Source organism: Haliotis rubra, unplaced genomic scaffold, assembly GCF_003918875.1.
Source record: "Haliotis rubra isolate DU_JTF1 unplaced genomic scaffold, ASM391887v1 Scf55, whole genome shotgun sequence".
NCBI lineage: Eukaryota > Metazoa > Mollusca > Gastropoda > Lepetellida > Haliotidae > Haliotis > Haliotis rubra.
The window spans coordinates 2,944,559-2,968,910 of NW_025767246.1; the positions used below are offsets into that span (position 1 = coordinate 2,944,559).

Genomic DNA, 24,352 nt, shown 5'->3' on the forward strand with positions numbered 1-24,352 from the left:
TCTTGTACGCCCTAAAGGTCAATACGATGCATGATTAAATGTTATCAATGTGACTCGGAAATGTTTATGAATAACATAGAACGTTTGTTGTCATAATCCCTGATGTTGAAATAGTGTTCACGTAATTAACTTGACTATTTCTGAGATTGAAACATTTTAAATATTTTTTAATTTTTTATTTTCATTGCGTTTTGGACTTGGTTGGGTTTGGATTGGTTGTTGTTTTACGCCGCACTCAGCAATGTTCCAGCTATAGGGCACCGGTCTGTAAACAATTGAGTCTGGATAAGACAATACAGTGATCAACAGCATGAGCAGCGATCTAGACCGCCTCCGTGGTGTAGTGGTTAGAGCGTCCGCCCGGAGAGCGGAATGTCGCGGGTTCGATCCCCGACCGCGTCATACCAAAAGACGTTAAAATATGGTACTTGTTGATCCCTGCCTGGCGCTCGGCATTAATGGGTACAACAAGGACTGGTGGGCTCGGAGTCAGTATAATGTGTCTGAGTGGGGTATTCATGCTTCACTGCGGTATGGTATCTCAGTGGGCTAGCACTATAAAACCAGCTTTCAGTCTGGGCTAGTACAAGCAGCCGCACCTACACATACACACGCATGCACGTCGTCATATGAGCGAAACATTCTCCAGCACGACGTAAAACCCAATTTCACCTCACCTTACCAGTAGCGATCTACGCATTTGGGAACAGATGACATGTGTCAACCAAGTCAGCGAGCCTCACCCCCGATCCCGTTAGTCGCCTCCTACGACAAGCATGGGTTGCTGTAGACCAATTCTAACCCGGATCTTCACGGGTTTTGCGTTTTGGAGAATCAACATGGTATAATTGTCCTTGTCTCAAATATTGTGGTGAATATGAAGAAAAGCCGGGTTGTGTTGAGGGTTATGGTTAATCTTTGAGACTCGAATTTAGTTGTAAACTGGCTAGACACTACAATCTCAATCTTTGTAGGGAATTTTACTGGAGCTTTGGAATCCATTACAAAGGAGGAATTAGAATTTTTCATATTTTTTAAGTCCAATTGACAGTAAAACTGTATGTGTTTTTCCTGTTGTTTTTTATGTGTTTTCTTGTTGTTTATTGTTTGTTTGTTTTTAGGTTCTTTTGTATATCTATTCCTTAGTACATATACTGGTCTTGTGTGTAGCATTACTTCATATATCGCTTAATATGTATATTTATTATATCGCGAGGCTCACATAATGTCATCGGTGTCATTACTTGATATGTCAATTACACAAGTGGTTGATGAAACAATAGTGTAATGATGATAACATAAAATTGTAATATGACCTTCTCAGTGGGAAAATATAATAAAATATTATAAAATATGTGCTGGCTCTGTGAGTGTTTTGTTCTTTGCGCCTAACAGGCAGCATGGCTGTATACTCCCCAGGGGAGTTGAACAAGTATCGGAAAGTACGACAGTGTCCTATGGCCGGGGATAGTAATGTACGTAGCGCCGTGAGCGGGCAAAGTGCCTGGATATGAGCGCCATATAAGCGGACTATTACTATTATTATTAAAATATTTATGTGTCATTATTCATATATGTCACTTTGGCAACACAGCAGCACTCCTGCCATACAACAAAACTCGGGGAACCGAAAATAGCGTCTTCACCAGACAAAGTGATGGAAGGTAATCCAATTATGTTTCTACTGATTCGGTTGAAACTTAATTTGATAAGCACTGTGAACTACGTCCGTTGCTTACGAAGGCAGAAATTCTGCTGTCACAGTTAAACGAGTTAATAAACACGAACGTCTCGACCAGACAATCAGGTGATGGAGGCTAATCTAATTATACTATTGCTGATTTGTTCAGGATATAAGTTCATTGTCAATTACGTCCGTTACACACGAAGGCAGAGATTCTGCTATCAAATTAAGTTACGGTGGAGTTGGTGATTGCAACTCTCTGTTGTATCTGTTACGTGTCTGCAGACTATGGGGCCAATCATTTCATATTTTAGGGCGCCTTAGGGGTTCATCGAAAATAGAGAATTACATCAGACAGACCTTGAAAATCAATTGTGCATCTGGCAATTAAAAATATATCTGGCTTTGCAGATGCAAACAAAATCCCAGCACCTCCCCCAACCCCCATACACCCAACCACCAACCCATCCCTCACCACCAACCAAACCACATCACCCCTATAAACATGACATGATGGATCCCTATATGTGAATTTACTGATTACGTTTTTAGTTAGACATGACAGGTCTGCTGGAGGTTTGATTCAGCGTGTCATTTGTAAAATATTATTTGAATTTAGAAACAGTTATCAAAATGGGATAGGTTTTGCAATTGATTGCGCCACATGAAGACACCAATATGTTTTCATTCTGTTTGTTTTCTTCTTCTACCTCCTGTTGCCTTCAGGCTGAGATAAACTGAAGGTAACACTATGTTGCCATCAATTAAACGGTTCCGCTGTAATGAAGAGGTTCTTTGAAGTGCATTACCGGATATCAGTCAGGCACCAACGGATCATTAATATTATCAATATATATGGCTTGCTGGGTGATTTTCAGAATGCCTGTCGTTAGTTGTCAAAGATCCAATTTCTATATGAATGGACTTCTGTCTGTTGTTCAGTGCAGAGTTATAACATGATTGGATATGACAGTTGTATGGTGTTGTGTTATAACCGTTGGTGTAAATCTGTCTGTTGTATAGTGCAGTGTTATATATGTTGTGTGTGTTAATGCAGACCTTGGTGTTGTTATAACTCTTGAAGGCAAAATAAGTGTTGACGACAGCATTTCTGTTACACAGTGTCATGAATGTTGTGAGAATATGCCTGCCGTATGTGTAGGTGTTTTTTAGTTACTTTCAACCTTTCTGCAATAGAACTGGAGAAAAGTTATCACTTTAAGAGACTCTATCCTTGATGGTTAATCAATACATTGACGGCAATAAAATGTACACATGCTTGGCTCTATATCATTAGTGTCAAAATCTGTATGAAATATAGTTCAGCTAATCTTGAAAATGTAATTATAGCTTCAGCAATGATAATTTAGCTAAGGGTGTGTCCATCTGTAAATATATAGACAGATACTTAATACTATATTACTAGTGAGTGAGTGAGGTTTTAGGGCACTATCACGGCGGGAGACACCAGAAATGGGCCTCACACATTGTACCCATGTGGGGAATCGAACCCGGGTCTTCAGCCATTAGGCTACCTCACCGGCCCTGTTCCAACAGAAGTGGTGATGCTTGATACTGTTGACGTATTCAGTGCGTACTTAAATATTCTTAATGACAACCCCATTTTCGAGGCAGATTGTAAAATAAATTCGATTTGCTTGGACATTTTAATTTCTTGCCACGTGTACAAATACTGAACTTAACAACAGAATAATGTTAGATGTTTGTGACGGTGGAAACAGAAACAGGATTTCGGACGGTACAATTTGTTAGTCACTCGTATACTGAGTCGTTAAGTGAAGTTTGATCTTCTAATCACACAGCAGGATTAAAATATTTTAATTCGACATTGTAATGCTAATAAACCATTTTAGATGCGGTTGGTATAAATGTAAATTCTAGCACGACATGGTGTGATACTCGATTCTGATTGGCTGAGAGCTCATCAAAACCGTACTTAAATGGCAGTTTAAGACCGCTAATTAAAGTGACCGATTCACCGCGTATGAATACAGACGAACTCGTTGACCCTATATTGTTTGTAAACAAACATGTCGGACATCGGCAATTTCTACCTCGGCAGCATCTTTGGTGTTTTTGAAGTAAAAAGCGAATGGTTTGAAGAAGAATTTCTTGACCCTAATCCCAGTGAAGAAACTACGAAGCTGGAAAATCCGTCAGCAGTATATTCAAACCGGGTACAGATCTAGCGGGCATGACGTCGACACCAAACGTCGGCCCACACGTCCTAACCTGACCGCTTCCGTCCCGGCCGTAATGCCTAGTCCTTCCACTTCCACTGTCCATGTATCCCACATGAAACGTGGCATGTCAGGTCTTTTGTCAAATTGGGAATAGTAGGGTGGTTATCAACAATTATTTCCGTGAATAAAGTTAGCGGCGACTAAACTTAGCGAGTTCACGACTTGAATTGGGGCGAGTCGACTGTCATACAGTAGGGGAGATCGAAAAATTCGCTTTAGAAAAATCAAATAATTGTACTTGCTCACAGTATAAACTTTTTTTCTTTTTGTGTGTTTACGCTACTTCTTACAAATACAAGCATACTGGTTCCTGAAATAATGTATTTATGTTGTTGAAAATGTCATATTTTGTTCATTACACAACCTGTCCCTCAACGGGACGATTCCAAGCGATTTCCAGGAAAAATGCTCCTTGCGCGCCAAACAGTTCGGTTTTAGAACGCTTATCAGTTGTGCTAGAATGAAGATAAAGCTACTCTGTTTTAAATTTTGCGGTTAAACATTTAGCGGTCTTAAATCAACGATAAAGGACCGCAAAATTGAAAACAGAGTAGCTTTATCTTCTAAATATACATAACCCACGAAGTTATCCTGTGGCATGCTCTGATACATCTCATGATGTATACCCATTGACAAGAACTTCCTGTTTCCTCCCCGTTCAGTATCTCCCAACCAACATAGCAGTTTTCCATTAACACGACATTGGCTCAACATTTGTACAAAACCCATGGGCCACACCCTTCGAAAGCATTTGGCACGACACAAATAATCACTTAGGAGAATGTATTCTCGTCAAACAAATTTTGGTGTACAAAAATACAATATTTCAACCTGATGACAAGTTATGAAATGGCTCGTCCAAATGTAAAAACAACTTATCCAGTAGATAATTTTCAGTATACTACTTGCGCATGTTTGAAAATGTCCTAAGGCATAATGTAAGTGAAATGGGTCTCTAAATAACCGGAAGAGATCTCCAGTTCTTAAATTCCAGTTGCCAGTTTCTAGTTCCATGGGAAATTGTCCGTGTAATGGCATACCGAGTGAAATAGATAATGGCATTGTAATTGATACTGCAGTGTATAAAATAGCCTATGGGTAATACCATCTGGTCCGCTAGCTTTATCACTATGTAAACATTTCACAAGGTGTGTAATTTCATATCTGTGTACAGCAAAATGTCCTATTAAATTAAAGGGTTTATCATATCACAGAGATGTTTCTTCGGCACCCACGTTTGAAACTGAGAGAAAATAATCATATATAGCCCAGGTCTCTTCGTTGTGTTAAATTACTGAAGGTAACCCGAATCCTCCGTGACCAAGGAAGGGATGACAGGCAGGTGAATCTGAGCCTTATATCATTTAACATTCCAGTTGTTATATATCTGACCTTCTGTGTTTAGTAAACCAATTAATTTCGCATTATACTGAATCTCATCCGTTTCCCTAAGGTTGTTAAAATGTTTGATTTTTACATGTCCTATTGTTTTTACATTTTCCTTTTTCGTTTATTGTATAGTTTTCCTGTTTTTAATTTTCACTTCTTCCAGAATATCACAATATTAACGGATGTACATACTTTTAATAGAGTGAGTGAGTGAGTTTAGTTTTACGCCGCACTCAGCAATATTCCATCTATATGGCGGCGGTCTGTAAATAATCGAGTCTGGACCAGACAATCCAATGATCAACAGCATGAGCAGCGATCTGCGCAATTAGTCGCCTCTTATGACAAGCATATTCGCCTTTTGTGGCAAGCATTTGAAATTTGATTAAAAACTTAAGTTTGTTTGAAGGAATCGGGGCCACGTAACGTGGGCGTATCTTCACCCGCAGATGCCACCGTCATAAACACAAGCAAAGGCAAACCAATTTTCCACCTGAATATCACGGGAGCATTAGGAACTGCATCGGAGACACCTTTGTCACCAAATTGGATATTTCGATATGTCTACCATTAATATTATTGAAAGCAGTAGTGAGTTCTTGAATCGTTTAATACTGATCAACAAGAGTGAGTGAGTTTAGTTTTACGCCGCATTCAGCAATATTCCAGCTGTATGGTGGCAGTCTGTAAATAATCGAGTCTGGACCAGAAAATCCAGTGATCAACAGCATGAGCGTCGATTTTGAACAAGCGTCGCATGACCCTCTGTGAAATCTTCGTAGAATGAGCATGCAGAAGAGGCGACAAGGTTGGTATGTTATTGATGGTCAACAGACACTCAGCAGCGTTGAATCCAAGGTCTTTCTCGCTTGCCATTAACCTAATATGTCTAGAATCACTCAAGCACAAGTACCAGACCCACAACTGAAATCAGAAGGATCTTCACTTTCAAATCACAAACCAGAGTCCTTAAATTACGACCGCCATTACTTCAATTCAAAACCGAAAATTAGTTTCTACAAGATGGCATTATGTTCAACGTCTACCCAGTCGATGACAACCATGACAAGCATTGACCACAAGTGACAAATGATTCAGAAATTGACCAATGTCCGTAATTCCGGACAGTCTCTCCTCTAATCGTGTGTGTCAATAACGACAAGTGTCACATGCTGATGTTGGCTCCAGGCTATTGATAAAGCAGTGGCACTGACGTTGAGTATTAAACAGATCGACGTCTTCAACGAGGCGGGCACAGAGGTCGCCTCTGGGTCAAAAGCTGACAATAACCAGCATTACATTAACCAGCAACGGCAGATGCGTTCTTGGTTGTTTATTGATTAACAAAGTATATTTTAAACGAATCGCACTGGAGTGTTGAGACCAATAGACGGGACAGAGTCACAAAATAAATACATTTGCAGGATCTGTATCAGATTTGGGGCGATGGGGTAGCCCAGTGGTTAAAGCGTTCGCTCGTCACGCTAAAGACCCGGGTTTGATTCCCCTAATGGGTATAATGTGTGAGGCCCATTTCTGGTATCTCCCGACGTGATATTGCTGGAATATTGCTAAAAGCGACGTAAAACTAAGTTCACTCACTCACTAACGAGATTGTTTATGAACTCCACATCAAACTGATCACTTGTCGCCGTGAAGTAATGAGTGAGTGAGTGAGTTTAGTTTTACGCCGCACTCAGCAATATTCCAGCTATATGGCGGCGGTCTGTAAATAATCGAGTCTGGACCAGACAATCCAGTGATCAACAGCATGAGCATCGATCTGCGCAATTGGGAAGCGATGGCATGTGTCAACCAAGTCAGCGAAACTGACCATCCGATCCCGTTAGTCGCCTCTTACGACAAGATAGTCGCCTTTTTATGGCAAGCACATGGGTTGCTGAAGACCTATTCTACCCCGGATCTTCACGGGTCTCGCCGTGAAGTAAACTACGTTTGTAACGAACACCCGTATAACGAAATGACGGATAAAACGAACTGTTTAAGGCCCGGCCACTTGCTGTATTAGTAGAAATAACGCGCTACGGTTCTCACGAACTAAACTTAGTGGTCCCTTTATGACCGTTTACTGTATTTGATTGTTGTTGTTCAGCACTAAGCATTATTCAAACTGTTTGTAAGCAGTTTGTAAATGATCGAGTTTCGATGAGCAAATCCAGTGATTGACATCATGAGCATCGATATTAACGGATTTGAGACGATGACACGTGGGTCCGGTCAATCGTCTCTTGGGACAACCATGGGTTGCTGAAAACTAATTTGGACCTGTTTCTTAACGTGTCCATGGTGATATACCCGTTTCAAGGATCGTACTAACTTCAGGAAAGTCTCTCTCGCTCTGGAAATACGAAAATTATGACACTTGTCTCGTAAAACGCCAAATTCTCGCCCTAACGTATGCCAAAAGCGATCCTTCATTATCCCAGTCAATGCACCACCGAGCACTGGAGGCGTGCTTGACTAATAATTCATTAGCAAAGTTAGGTTTCTATTATAGACTCCAAGAATACACCAGGTGCTGGTTGATTATTGACTGACGTTACTGGCTCAGCCATCGTTTTGCCCTTCCAAGAGGAAAGATCTGCGATCTGCGATCGTTTCTAGGAACGATCTTAGCGCAGAGTCGATCGTAAGTGCCTTGTTTAAACACATTAAATTTACGATTGTCGTAACGCTACTCACATACTTTACCATAGTGAGTGAGTTTAGTTTTACACCGCTTTTAGCAATATTCCAGCAACATCACGGCGGGGGACACCAGAAATGGGCTTCACTCATTGTACCCTAGTGGGGAATCGAACCCGGGTCTTTAGCGTGAGGAGCGAACGCTTTAACCACTGTCGCCACACTTAAAGTGACGACTGTCGCAGCGCAAAGACGATCTGCCATACTTTATTACGTAGTAACTACAGCAACAGTATTAAGATAATCGTAGCGCCAATACTGTAACATACCCTGGGAGCATATTGTAACACAGAATTAGTACAGTTGTAGAGCTAATACTTGCTACAGTCGTACAGATACGAGGATCGTAACTCCCATACTTATTATGAAGTAACTACAGCAACAGTATTAAGATAATCGTAGCGCCAATACTGTAACATACCGCTGGGAGCATATTGTAACACAGAATTAGTACAGTTGTAGAGCTAATACTTGCTACAGTCGTATAGATACGACGATCGTAACTCCCATACTTTATTATGTAGTAACTACAGCAACAGTATTAAGATAATCGTAGCGCCAATACTGTAACATACCGCTAGGAGCATATTGTAACACAGAATTAGTACAGTTGTAGAGCTAATACTTGCTACAGTCGTACAGATACGACGATCGTAACTCCCATACTTTATTACGTAGTAACTACAGCAACAGTATTAAGATAATCGTAGCGCCAATACTGTAACATACCGCTGGGAGCATATTGTAACACAGAATTAGTACAGTTGTAGAGCTAATACTTGCTACAGTCGTACAGATACGACGATCGTAACTCCCATACGACGATCGTAACTCCCTTTATTACGTAGTAACTACAGCAACAGTATTAAGATAATCGTAGCGCCAATACTGTAACATACCGCTGGGAGCATATTGTAACACAGAATTAGTACAGTTGTAGAGCTAATACTTGCTACAGTCGTATAGATACGACGATCGTAACTCCCATACTTTATTATGTAGTAACTACAGCAACAGTATTAAGATAATCGTAGCGCCAATACTGTAACATACCGCTGGGAGCATATTGTAACACAGAATTAGTACAGTTGTAGAGCTAATACTTGCTACAGTCGTACAGATACGACGATCGTAACTCCCATACTTTATTACGTAGTAACTACAGCAACAGTATTAAGATAATCGTAGCGCCAATACTGTAACATACCGCTGGGAGCATATTGTAACACAGAATTAGTACAGTTGTAGAGCTAATACTTGCTACAGTCGTATAGATACGAGGATCGTAACTCCCATACTTTATTATGTAGTAACTACAGCAACAGTATTAAGATAATCGTAGCGCCAATACTGTAACATACCGCTAGGAGCATATTGTAACACAGAATTAGTACAGTTGTAGAGCTAATACTTGCTACAGTCGTATAGATACGACGATCGTAACTCCCATACTTATTATGTAGTAACTACAGCAACAGTATTAAGATAATCGTAGCGCCAATACTGTAACATACCGCTAGGAGCATATTGTAACACAGAATTAGTACAGTTGTAGAGCTAATACTTGCTACAGTCGTATAGATACGGCGATCGTAACTACCACAGAACGTGACTACCACAGAACGTACAATTACGGCGGTGGTATGGCTGACATTAAAACCTCCCATACTTTAACACAGACTATGATAGTCGTAGCACGAAGAACGTGACTACCACAGAACGTACAACTACGGCAGTGGTATGGCTGACATTAAAACCTCCCATACTTTAACACAGACTATGATAGTCGTAGCACGAAGAACGTGACTACCACAGAACGTACAATTACGGCAGTGGTATGGCTGACATTAAAACCTCCCATACTTTAACATAGACTTACGACAATAGTAGCGTGCAGCGATCGTAACTCATAGACCATAACTAGGGACTTCCATATTATAGCATAGACGAATTCGATCAGTTAAAATTGTTGCGTGAACGCAGGCCTAGCCGATATATTCGCTTTTTTAACTACCTTGAGTCAACCTGGCCCATTCTCGGTGTGTAATTAGCTAGAGCCCCCAAAAGGTACTGTTTTATTGATAAACGCCACAACGTTTGAGTAAGTAGAAACACAGTTGCCAATATCCCCGATCGACCAGGTCCGTGTCTTACTTCACATGCAAGTATGAGGCATTTAAATAAACAGTTTTGCAGAAATTCTGTTACACCCCTGGAAGCAATCCAGCAGACGTATATTCACACTCACAATTCAAACCCCCAGCTCTAATTATGGGGTTATCTAGTCCTTGCCACTTGAAGCAGAATCACGAAATATGGTTATAATTGATTAACAAAAATATATATCTGTATGTGCCTTAATGCATGCAGTAATAACGAGAAAACAAGCCATTTCGGCAATGAAAAAACAATTGCACTGTGCGCTTTTGAAGAAATATCCTTTTCTACGCACACTAGGAACTAGGTGTAAAGGTTAATTCTACATCTGCACGTGCAGTAAAGTAGTAAAATTTAATTTCATTGTACGTCAGGCCGTAAACGAGCCCCACGTGCAAAAATAATCGGGATTTGGAGTATAATATGGTGGTGTCCAATTTAAAACAAACCCACATTGAAAATACGTGCAGAACCAATCTCCACTCGATATGCACGTGCACCAATACTGGTGAGACGTTTTTCTTATTTTGTTTACGAGTTAAAAGGAGTCACAAGAGCTTTTTTTCTGACACGATCCTGCGCAATTAAAATTACATCCTCAAATAGAATGTGTTCATTATAGTGCCTCTTCTCTGAAAATATTTTTTATGCGTACGACCATAATCGATAAAGACAAGAACGTGGCCATCTGTTAAAGCACAATTAAAGAATTGGAGGGTGAATTTTGGTTTGGAAACTATTGGAGGGCTTTGTTCAGTATTCTTGAGGCTTCTTCGTGAACGCACGTGACCAATCTTCAGCTAACCTGACTTAGTGGGAAAACGAACAGCCTCACCACTTTGGTCTTGACAACACACCAGAACCAAAGGTACTGCAGGAAACCATTTTAAACTTCACCATCACGATTCCAGGTTAGAACTGGTCTCCCGCAATTGCAGTCTAAGCTAACATGTATTCATGTGGTCAGGCTCGGTGACTCAGTTGATATCATTGCATTCTAATCCGACGGCGTGGATGTTCGTTCACAATATCCACCACTTAATTTATGAGTCCATATGTATATTAATCATACGTAGACACCATGCAGCTGAGACGAACATTGCTGAGCACGGCGTTAACAACAAGCTAGTAGTGATCGATTGTTGTTCCACGCCCACTCAGCAATATTCCAGCAATATGGCGGCGTGCTGTAAATAATTGAGTCAGGACCAGACAGTCCAGTGATCAACATCATGAGCATCGATCCACATAATTGGGAGACGATGATATGTGTCAACCAAATCTGCGAGCCTGACCAGCGGATCCCGTCAGTCGCCTCTTACGACAAGCATGGGTTGGTGAAGACCAATTCTAACCCGGATCTTCTCGGGCACACCAAACTAACCACCAAAACCAGTACTCGGTTACAGACGTACGATCGTCTCCGAGGAGTCGTGGTAACCATGGAATGCTGATATTGTTAATATGATCGGAACAGGCCATCCGAAATTCGAGTGGGGCTGGGTAGTCAGGGAAACTTTTAAAATTATATTGATTTGTTCCAAATCGAGCTGAAATATTCGGTTGTTTTTGCAAAATTATATTTAGAACAAAATCAGTTCAAACCAGCATCACAAACACCCGACGTCCCATCACTCATCAGCCACCCCCCCCAACCCCACCCCCCACCCCTTAACCGAGAATAATGGTGGATCACTTAGTTTAATGGTAGGGCTAAGTCACACTGTGGCAAAAAGGCCATTTCAACTATATAGTGTTGAACGTGACGACAGATCATGGTGACTTGTCTTGTTGTGTAACATATACTTGTCGATAACAACAGATGTGGGGACATATGCACTATTTGAACTGAACAGCTGATATTGAGATTAAACGAAAACTTTGATCCAAGGAGTAACAGCTGCAATTTGTCACCGCGGACTGACAGAAATGTCTCTTTATAATACGCTTTGTTTGCAATGGATATTCAGCAATCGGCATCAGATATGTTTTCGTTGCATTCTATTTTAGATCTGCGTGATTTTGACGTAAAGAACTCTGACAATCAGTGCCTAAAAACTTTAGCTGGCTCGTAGTGATATTTTAAATTTGCGTTTGTGATAACCGACGACTTTAAATTTTTAAGATAGAATGAGATTTCCAAATACTGATTGAAATAAAGTAAGGCCCTAGTCTGTTATCCGCGTGGTGATTCATAAAGTTCGAGGACACCGTGATCAAGCTAGAAGATTGTGACTGGGGTTAAATTAAACCCCTTTGGAATCCGCAGGGATATGTTTGTCCATCCTTTTCTGTCAGCAATTTGAAGTGGAGCTGTCAAAATACACAAAATAGAAAAACACACTTATACACGTACTTCTCAGTTTTGAATTCTGCCGGAAATTCTCTTAGACAAAACATAGTATTTTTTCATTCAACAAACTCTCGAACAGTTTAGCACGGTCTGCTTTTAATTTGCAATTTCAATTACATTTTCGGATCTGAAAATTCAGTATTCTACATGACCATATAAATTAATAATCAAAGGTTGACCAAACATATTGCAAGTCTACATCTCACACAACGTTTAATTCTTTTGACAATTCGCGTCAAACAATATCCTGGGTCCCGATCTACATAGCCTGTCGTAACTCTATAGTTAACCATAGGTTTGTGAATGTCGTAACGCTACGACCGTTTTGTGGATCGGGGTCCTGGAGACTATTGGGTTAAGTAACAAAATTTTTAAAACCTCTAGCAGAGTTGACTGTTATTGAACGTAATAATTTCTGTTTATGACGTCATCCTGAGGATGACATCGTCTTATATTTCGAAATTTCCAAAAGATGTGACGTTGTTCCACTTTAACGGGCATATCAGCTTTAAACATCGCTAAAGCGGAACGCTATGACATTATACGATCTTCTTACTGATAGGTGGATTGTCTAATTACTACATGTAATCACATGGCCTCGGAGCCCTGAAGATATGGGCTACTAAAGGGCGGGGTGGGTTACTAACTTAAGGTTACCGACTGAGAGAGAGGGAGACGGGTAGAGGGAGAGAGACGCATACAATTCAGGTCTTCATCAACTCATGCTTGACGTAAGAGGCTGACTTGGTTGATGCACGTCATCGTATCCGAATTCAGCAGCCCATCTGCTCTAGGAAACTTGATAAACAGGACAAACTCAGTCTTATGCCCTGCAGCCGGGACCCTATGCTTAGCAGTCCATGTTTGCACCCGTGAAGAGAATTGATCTTCAGTAACCCATGCTTGGCTTAATAGGCGACTAACGGGATCGGGTGGTCAGGCTCGTTGACTTGGTTGACACATGTCATCATATCGGCATTACGTAGATCGATGCGTATGCTGTTGATCACTAGATTGTCTGGTCGAGAATAACTTATTTAGTGATAACTGGAATACTGCTGAGTGCGGCGTACAACTAAACTCACTCACTCAATCACCTTCAACTCTCTGGATTCTCGGGGCGGTGGGGTAGCATAGTGGTTAAAGCGTTCGCCCGGGTTCGGATCCCCCATGGATGCAATGTGTGAAGCTCATTTCCGGTGTCCCCCGCCGTGATATTGCTGGAATATCGCTAAAAGCGGCGTAAAACTAAACTCACTCACTCCAGCTCAAACTCAACCATCCAGTGATTGTCGACATGCATGGTACTATTGTTAACGTTGAATAGTTGAACAGTTGTAGCTAAATGTGACTCAGGTATTTGACCTTTACAACGCCTTTTATTTCACCGGCGCCAACGGGTATAACGCTGATGAACTCAGACTTCAGAAAGGTTACGGGATTCGAACTAACAATAACCGGATTGTGATACTCCTAAGGGACGTAACTTTCCACACGAATTCGGCGCATTAGACGACTAGACCATATGCTTCACCGACATTTATGGGCAACAATTTTCACAGGGGCAATGAAAATGAAATTACCACAACCTAGAGTATTCTGATTGAGTCATTTAGTTTGCAATTAGTCTGGCCACTCAACGACAACATCATATGGTGTTATTCGGTCTGAAACGTCTACCATAACGACATCCTATGGTCACAGCAGAGCGAGCAGAGCGAGCAGGGGTCTAGAAACACAGGGTTTAGTTTTCAGAGAATACGAGGGACAGTCAAAAAGTAGTCGGCCTCACCTAGTAAATGATACAAATGCAGCTGTTTTTATGTTTTATTTTTCTACATATCATCTGTCAACCTCAAGCAAATTGGTTTTGCTACGTTACGATCCCCATTTTGTTTGAAATTTTATCTTGGTACCCCCCAAAAGCGCAAAATCTGCAATAAATGCTCCACAAACTTCAGGTAACAAAATATGCAAGAAACATTTTGTGTGTTTGAGATAGGTAGACGTCCGCTAGAATCAAACTTAGATATTAAAGTGCATAAAAAAGCAATTTGAAAGTACAATCGCTTGTTAAAGTGATTCGCCCTTCATGTTTACTGAAATAGCTTGTTATGGAGACACTACCCACCCCCTTTCAGACGACGAAATCATAAGGACAAAACTTATTCTAATGTTTTCACTTTTTCACACATGATGCTAAAGGTTCAAAGTAAATACTGAATGGTCACACAAGCGTCAACTCTCAGTATATTGTAAACAGGGCCAGCTTGAATATCTGGACACAATGTTTTTGAAAGACTAAAATGGGTGTGTCCTTACAAAACAGCCCTATCTAAACATAAATCAAGCAATCCAAATCTTTGAATGTTGATTAAGACGGGAAGTCATCCAATACTATACTAACATATTTTATATGACATTATCTGAGGGCATACCATTATCCAAGAGGTACTAAATGACGGATCGTTTTTCATTTTCTGCATTTTTTCTAGAAATATTATACCCCAATGTGTTGTGATGACTAATATCTCGTTAATCACATTACCCACATATGTGAAGTTCTTTATACGGCTTTGCTAATCATTCCTACAAACTAAAATGGAAGCTTTTCAAACATTGAACATGGAGAATATAGTTAGGCCGATTACTTTTTGACCGACCCTCGTACAATACTTCTTCAAAATCCACTGCATAAATATGAAATGATGTCTAGAAATGCTTTAAAATGAAAGCTGGAGTGCACTGATTGTAGACAACCATCTCATGGTCAAACTACATTTTTAGAACTTACTTACTAAAGGTTTTTCACTTACATACACCACGTTCCTAAAATACCTGCCACGTACTGATGGTTGCTGTTTCGAGATGAAGAGGCCAAAGGAGTAAAGTGAGTGAGAATTATTTGACATCCCGAAAGCGAATCCTTTTACGATCTGATATATATAGCTTGTGATGCTGCCGAGAGTTGATCTAATACCGAATGGCTATCGAGTTGACTGACTATCGTGCAGTTTCCGTGGACAGAGTGAGTGTAAGTTGTAACCGCTTTTAGCAATATTCCATCAGTTTCTCTGGATTGGAGGGCAACAAAACGGGCTTCACACAATGTACCCATTTAAGGGTTCGGGAACTCGAATCGGGAAGGCTTTGACTACTCAGCTACCCAGTTTCTCTGAGCTTCGGTGAAGACGGGTTTCACATACACAGCAACCATTTCGTTATTGCAGCTTTAATTCACTGATTTAGAAAAAGTGAAAATTTGATTGTCAGATGGAATGCATACCTTTTAAACCCTTTTAACATTTCCCCCTACTTGGAACTTTTAAACCACAGCCGTGATGGTGACAAAAAGGTGTTGACTACAGGTCAGCAAGTGTGAAAACAGACGGTTGTTTCTGATTTATCTATACACACGAACGCAAGATATTAATAACCGATACCAACCAGTGTTCAAGCTGTTCTCCACCTACAACCACGACTTAATTAGCATACTTCACTGACAACACAACAGCGGAATCAATCCAGAAGAATTATGGCGGCAGGAACGTTCTCCCAACCTCAACACGACGTGTGAGGACATTCTCGATGTGGACGGGGAGTAATTGTTCTAAACATGGCTGTGTGTTCTATATATGTTGAGGCAGCCTTGTGGGATTTTCATAACCCGCATGTGACGTCATTGACACCGAGGGACATTGTTAGTTGGCTCCTGTGTATTGATGTGGTGGAAATAATGAAGTACTTCCATTCTGCCGTAATCCCCACAGAAAATGGCGTCAATACTGCACTGGGATTTACCCCAGATTCTATTTCCACTCTGACCTACAAACGCATAATGACATTTATCTAACATCTTGGAACCGTTACCAAAAAATATTCTTGCGCAACATCACCCCATTGCTACATCTACCTGCGTCCTATCTGAATCTTTGTATAGAAATATAAAATGGTGCATCAGCCGTGCCACTCTGTATGACAAGGAGTGAGTGAGTTTAGTTTTACGCCACACTCAGCAATATTCCAGCTATATGACAGCGGTCTGTACATAATCGAATAAGGACCAGACAATCCAGTGATCAACAGCATGAGCAGCAATCTACGCAATTGGGATACGATGACATGTGTCAACCAAGTCAGCGAGCCTGACCACCTGATCCCGTTAGACGCCTCTTACGAAAAACATGGGTTACTGAAGATCAATTCTAACCCGGATGTTCAGGGGTATTATGACAAAGAGGGTTTCTTTCTTTATTCAAGAATTTCCCCTCAATATCAAGCAATGTATCATTAACGTCAGGTAATAGAATTAACCTTTCTCAATTGCCTTGGTATTCTGCAGCGGAAATATATAATTTGTTAACAAGGAAGGTTTCTCCAAGCAGGTTTAACATCAAAGGTCTGATTACGTAATTCCGGAAAGGTTATGTTTGATTTTTTAAATATTAATAAATTCCTGGATGTAGTTTGTCATCATTATGCGGGAGCAACGATATTGTAATTACATAAATCATAATTAACGTGTTTTCACAATTGTGTTAGTAGTAGGGTTCAGGCCAGTGAGGCCACGTTTGTCGTTGTCGTGAGCATATGGTGTCACTGAATTTAACTGACAAATTCACTTATTCCTAATTGTACGTTTTATATACTATGGAGTGAGTGAGTGAGTGAGTGAAGTTTTACGCGGCTTTTAGCAATATCACGGCGGGGGACACCAGAAATGCGCTTCACACATTTTACCCATGTGGGGCATCGAACCCGGGTCTTCGGCGTGACGAGCGAACGCTTTAACCACTGGCCTACCCCACCACCTCATGTACTATGGAACTTGTGTTGCCAGATGATTCAAGCTATTACTGGCGTTGATGTATTGATTCATACTTCAACAGGAACACAAGATAGCTGCTATAAGAAGAAAACCAGTGGGCACAAATCGTTCTTACGGTAGTCGTAACTTCGAGTGAGTGAGTGAGTGAGTGAGTATGGTTTCCCCCGCTTTTAGCAATATTCCAGCAAAAGCACGGCGGGGGACACCAGAAATGGACTTCACACATTATACCCATGTGTGGAATCGAACCCAGATCTTCAGTGTTACAAGCGGACGCTTTACAAGGCCACCACACGGCACCCAATACTTCGAACGCAGACTAAGAAGTTACGCGGTACTAAGATCGTTTTGTGGAGCCGAGTCTGCAAGAATATATCCGCACGTTACTCAATCAATACTCTCTGATGGTGGGGTAGCCTAGTGGTTCAAGCGTCAGCTCATCACGCCGGAGGTCTGGGTTCGATACGCCAAATGGGTACATTGTGTGAAGCCCGTTTCTTGTGTCCCTTGATATTGCAGGAATGAGATCTGTTTATCACTCACAATATTCAGATCGATAATCAGAGATCAATAATCGATCAATAATCGATTGTAATTGTAAACCCACAAAACTCATGTGGGCAAAAATGGGACACAATCAAACAGGCACCGATTAATACCACGCTCAAGACGATTGAGGATACTTCCTGCTTTGACACACACGCGAATATGTTGTTTAAATTGCAGTTTTACGAGTCAGGATATTGTTTATATTTTGATTTAACAAACATAACAATAAGAAACATACTTCCTAAAGTTATATATGATGTTTCATTTTTTATGAATATCGATTAGTTTCCTGAGCCAATCGATAACCGCTTACGCAAGCGAGATCGATCAATTGACCTATTACTCGATCAATCGCTCCAGCACTAGGTCATGGAATATTGCTAAAGGAGGCTCAAAACCCCACTCACTCACTCTTTGGCATTAATGTTTCATTTTTGACTGTATCTGAAACTGAACTGGTTTAAAAAACGTTTATGAATGGTGTTACTCGAAACCTTGTCATTAACTATATTCATCCAAACTTTATTGTGTCGAAGTTGAACGGATCAATGTAAATACTTCGAGTTATTCGAGGTTCGACACAGCGTCTAACAAATGACTTAAATAAGGAATAACCAAGGACCCAGCGTTTACTTCGAGATAACAGTAGTAGGTTCGACACAACGGTGTTTGATTGTATATACCCTAAACTTGAGTACAGTGAAGAGTGAATATTCTGACTGCAACGAAGAATATTTGTAACGTTCCCGGTCATGAATTTTTAAACATTTTCGTTAAAATTAGTTATTAGTTCAGCTGCAGTTAAACAATGATTTGAGAACATCCCATCACAGTTCTCTCCAAGCAACCTTTCGCAAACCTGACCGACCTGTGAAATGGCTAGCAAGAAGCCGGCATAATCAAATCAGAAAGCCATTTTCTGGAGCATTAAGGAACTAGTTTTAAAACGTCTATTTCCATTTCCCGACTGAGCTTGGAAAATAGCGATCAAAAAATAAATCTGAACAAAAAACCCATCCTAGCAGGTCTTTTAGATATCCGACATTGTAAGGCAAACGCAAATTCACCGTGTTGTTTTTTATATAGGAAAGAAACGTTAGGCAATCATATTACACAGATTTATATCTACCTAACCATTAATTATTTCTGCAACAGTGAGTAAAAAGTAATCTATGGCTTGGTAATGTTGTGCAGAAATAGACTGGTCTAATGTAGACGGGTAAAAAACGCATTTACCTCCACATGATTCCCACAATGATTGAAATGTTCTAAATTTGTGCCCCAAAAAGCCATTTGCAAATTTTTAACGATAAAAAGTCTTTAATGCGAATCCACAGTTGTGTACTATGCAAGGTTTTTGCTCTTTAAGCCAGACCAATTTTATTTCTGTAAGAAAAAAAATAAAAATAGATTTTACCCGCTCGAAAAATAAAATCATAATGTTAACATTTACGGAGCGAGACTTCGAATATGCAAGGCTGAGTTTGTTGGACACTAAAACACCGGTATCTGTTCTCAGAGACTTTTAACTGAATTATCTAACAATATTTGTGTTAGAAATCAGTGCTTCGAGCACCTTAGCGAGTGTGAACTTGAAAAACAATGCCTTTGAAAAACTCATGTGGGTTTTTGCTTTGACTGGTGATTTTTTCCCCTCCTGCCTTTAGGTGTTCTGGTGACAAAAATCCGTAAAACAAGAAATAAAATTGGTCTGGCCTTAAGTTCAAATACAATTATAGTTTAACAAATACATTGTAAACCATGTTTAATTATTTTTTGAGTGGTGCCTAAGCCCCAGAACAGTTCATATTTTGGATATAATTGCAATACTAGTATATCTCTTTCTTTAAATGATAGTCAAACATATCAGATCTATGGTGTATATATATTTGGGTGTTAACGAATAAATCGTTATTGTTGGGTGATACATAGAGGATATGAGTGTGTTTAGGTCCGATGATTATTGTTTTACGTTCTCTCATTGTATTAGCATATATTCCTGATTCCAGATACTGGTCACTCTAAAACACACAAGTGTGATAACCTCTTTACCATATGACGAGGTGCGATCGGGTAGCCTAGTGGTTAAAGCGTCCGCTCGTCACGCTTTAGGTCTGGGTTCCATTCCCAAAATGGGTACAATGTGTAATTCCCTTTTTCTTGATTTCCCCACAGTGAAATTGCTAGAACAGGGGCGGATACAGCTTTTGAGAAGGGGGTACAGTTCATTTTCACCTGAGATCAAATGGATACGCATACGATTTAATAAACTTCCAGCATAAAAATCACCCCAAACCCTCCCTCACCCCCACCCCCACCCGCCTATGTAGATTATTTGCTAAAAGTGGTGTAAAACTTAGTCTCAACCATATAATGACATGTTAAATTCTGTTATCCCATTATTACATGACGTCACAACGTCAATCTGACACTGAAACCAGTCAATTGTACTTCAACTGAAACTTGTCGTTTAGACAGTGGCCTATCTGCCCTCACGTAAAATCCAATTGCCTGCAGGGAACGTTTCAATATCCGTGATCTCTTTTTTCAGCAATCCTTTGTTCATTCTACTAAAGTAATTTCCTTTTGTCTCCTCGAGTAATTGTCCTTTATCAAATGAAAGCTAGGTAACGTCATGTTTTTTAGACATCCTGGACAGTTATAATGTTTCGTAATGGGATTATGGAATACAGTCAAATATTCCACAGGCACAAAACGAAAAACAGTTGTTGATAAGTGTCGACTGAATGCACATCTTCTTAATTCGACAAAAGATCCAAGTTTCCGACATAAAGCACCGGTTTGATCGACTTTGGAACAGTTACACAGACCGTCCTCTTTAATGTCTTCGCAAGTTATTTCTTCAAAGTTCACTACGTTTTTTAGACCTCAGTCGCCTTTTAGATACCGAATTTTGGTAACTTACAGTTGTTTTCACAATAAATATTATCTAAATAATTTCCCGATCGTCAATTCTGATAGACAAGAGCGACACCGTAATTGTAATTACTGAATATTTGCACACGTGTGAACCGCCCCAGCGGATATGATTTTTATGTTTGACTTTATCCTGCCGAGATACGTTCCTATGGTATGATAAATGCGAATAAATACGGATTGTGTTTATAGTAAACAACGTTTACATGGCTTCACACTTATAACGAGTGAGTGAGTGAGTGAGTTAGAATTTAACGTCACCTCGGCAATATTTCAGCCATATCACTTATAACGAACTGACGGACATAGTTCACAATTTAGTCCCAGCCTCTTGAGGTATAACTTAGTCGAAATGTGTGTAACGAACTATGGTTACAAGTAACTAAAATACCGGTGGCTTTTAGTTGCAAGACCACCTCCGTGGTGTAGTGGTTAGAGCGTCCGCCCGGAGAGCGGAAGGTCGCGGGTTCGATCCCCGACCGCGTCATACCAAAAGACGTTAAAATATGGTACTTGTTGGTCCCTGCCTGGCGCTCGGCATTAATGGGTACAACAAGGACTGGTCGGCTCGGAGTCAGTATAATGTGTCTGAGTGGGGTATTCATGCTTCACTGCAGTATGGTATCTCAGTGGGCTAGCACTATAAAACCAGCTTCAGTCTGGGCTAGTACAAGCAGCCGCACATACACATACACACCCATGCACGTCGTCATATAAGCGAAATATTCTCAAGCACGACGTTAAACCCGATTTCACCTCACCTTTTAGTTGCAACTGTAGGTTACTCTACTTAAACCCCCTCTTCTCTGGTCGCAAGCTAACTAATATCAACCACAGACACACACAGAGCATTCAAAGAGCACACACACACGTACACACACGCGCGCACACACGCACATGTGAGCGGTGGGGAAGCCTAGTGGTTAAAGCGTCCGCTCGTCACGCCGAAGACCCGGGTTCGATTCCCAACATGGGTGCAATATGTGAAGCCCATTTCTGGTGTCCCCCGCCCTGATATTGCTGGGATATTGCTAAAAGCGGCGTAAAACCGAACTCACTCACGTACCTTTACATCTCCTGTAATATGAGAATTTGATGACAAGACAACAACGAATGACAAAACCAAGCATGAAAACTGATGTAATTTGCAATAAGCTTTCTTGCAGCCATTAAATGTTTTTGATGTTGTTTTTCGGAAGTAATTCTTGAGCTTTTTCAATTTCTGGTGTCCCCCGCCGTGATATTGCTGGGATATTGCTGAAAGCGGCGTAAAACCAAACTCACTCACTCACTCACTTACAAACACACGGTTGAGTAAGTGAGTGAAGTTTTACACCACTTTTAGCAATATTCCAGCAATCATTGGGATACGAATATTAGGAATAGGATACATGTACAGTTATGTTCGCAATGCAGCTGAGAGTGGCTGTTTATCAGCAAGCACAGATGTTCGTTTAGAATAATTACTTACGCCGTGATATTGGTGTAATTTAGTGCTAAAGCGGCGTAAAACCATACTCACCCACTTACGTCGTGACGGTAGTTTGAGAAAGGAAAGGTTAGTTCAACTTCACAGTACACGAGAAGTGAAGGAAAGGTTAGTTCAACTTCACAGTTCAACTTCAGAGTGAAGCGGGTTCCCACAGGTGACCAATTTACTTGTTAACGATCGATCAATGCAGTGAATATTGATTATTCTATTGTTTATCAACACACAGTGGTCTGAGATGACTTAGATAACATCATAATGATCAATATGATTTTTCATTTAGAGTGTCTCACAACCTTGTCCGTATCTCTATCACTACCAGGGGCGTGGGGTAGCCTAGTGGTTGAAGCATTCGCTCGTCAAGCCGAAGACCCGGGTTCGATTCCCTACATGGGTGCAATATGTGATATTGCTGGAATATTGCTAAAAGCGGCATGAAACTCACTCACTCACTTTCACTACCAATGTCTCTCTAACGCTCTTCCTCAACCTCAAGTACATCTTACCTTTACGGGTATGCAAATGACCACCAACAAGAGGTCAGCTGACGCCAGGCTCAAAAGAAATGTGTTGGTGATGTTGCGCATGCATCGATAACGTAGGATGGAGAAGATGACGAGCACGTTGCCGAGCATGCCGCACATCAACATGAGACTGTACAACGTGGCTACCGGTATCAACTCGGCCAACGGCACCGTCTCCACCGACGACAAATAGTCGTAGTGGTAGTCATCCGTAGTGTTGTTCATTGTTGTTTGCGTGACAGTCCCTTTCACTGTTAAGTCCTTCTGGCCCAGACTCCGTCAACAATATCCCGTTGTGTTATTTCCTAACAGTTGAACCGACGTCCTGTACGTCACACATGAACTGGTCTTGGGATCACAACATCTGTCGATATGTGTTTTACCAGCCGTATACACATATATTCTGTAAAATAAAAATGTACGGGCGATTCCCCAAATCAATGAGTTAAAATCACGCACTCACTTCCTTTCAATTCCGGTGTTGTACGACTCCGACGAATCCAGTGTGAATTAAAACAGGTAAAAAAATTTAAACATTCTGGATCTAAATCGGAAAAGACTTGGGTGGTGTTTTAGACCGATCCGTTGCAAATGCTTCGATCTAATCGACATGTAATAGTTTTCACAAACAAAAGTCAATTCCAGTGAAGATCTTCAAGACCAGGTGTAATTTTCCATTTCGATTTGACGTTCCAGTTATAGAGCATGTTTAGCTTGAAGATTCAGATCTGTAGAAAAACTCTGGTGAACGAGACACGATCAGAACGTGTGTGTACTTGAAGCTTTACTGTCAGTGAATGGTTCTCCGTCAGAAGGTCCCCGGTGTGGTATTGACGTTGTCAGTAGGGTGCCCTGCAGCGTCCTCGACCACTCCTACTGCAGCTCTGGTTGGCGTTCCCTCGCGGTCACAGTTACGGAGGAGGCTGTGTTTCAGTGAAGATATCTATCGGTCCAGTGATGGTTAGTTAACACATGTCGGTGCACACTGCCGTCAGTTTCTGTAATTAGAATGAAAAAGTGAATACATCGCACTGAAACTTCACCACTGATAGGCTGAAGTTCAACAACGGGTCATATCTACATCTGGAGAGAGAGAGAGAGAGAGAGAGAGAGAGAGAGAGAGAGAGAGAGAGAGAGAGAGAGAGAGAGAGAGAGAGAGAGAGAGAGAGAGAGAGAGAGAGAGAGAGAGAGAGAGAGAGAGAGAGAGAGAAACAAAACTCACCAAACACACTAGTAAAGTAGTCACATACAATGTACATACAAACATACATACATACATACATACATACATACATACATACATACATACATACATACATACATACATACATACATACATACATACATACATACATACATACATACATACATACATACATACATACTTAACAAGAGATGTTAAGAACACTCTATCAGTACACATAATCTGTCAGTTATATATTTGTCCCCTCTTACATGTCAATATCTGATCT

The 24,352-nt window shown here is 40.7% G+C and overlaps 1 protein-coding gene across 1 annotated transcript in view; it reads right to left on the minus strand.

Moving 5' to 3' along the window:
- LOC124253726 (QRFP-like peptide receptor) overlaps positions 1-23,869 on the minus strand; it is a 46,323-nt gene extending 22,454 nt beyond the window's left edge. Inside the window, exon 1 of the mRNA XM_046687548.1 lies at positions 22,863-23,869. Coding sequence (XP_046543504.1) covers positions 22,863-23,105 — 243 coding nt within the window. The 5' untranslated portion in view covers positions 23,106-23,869. The remainder of the gene's footprint in view (positions 1-22,862) is intronic.
- Between the last annotated feature and the right edge of the window lie 483 nt (positions 23,870-24,352).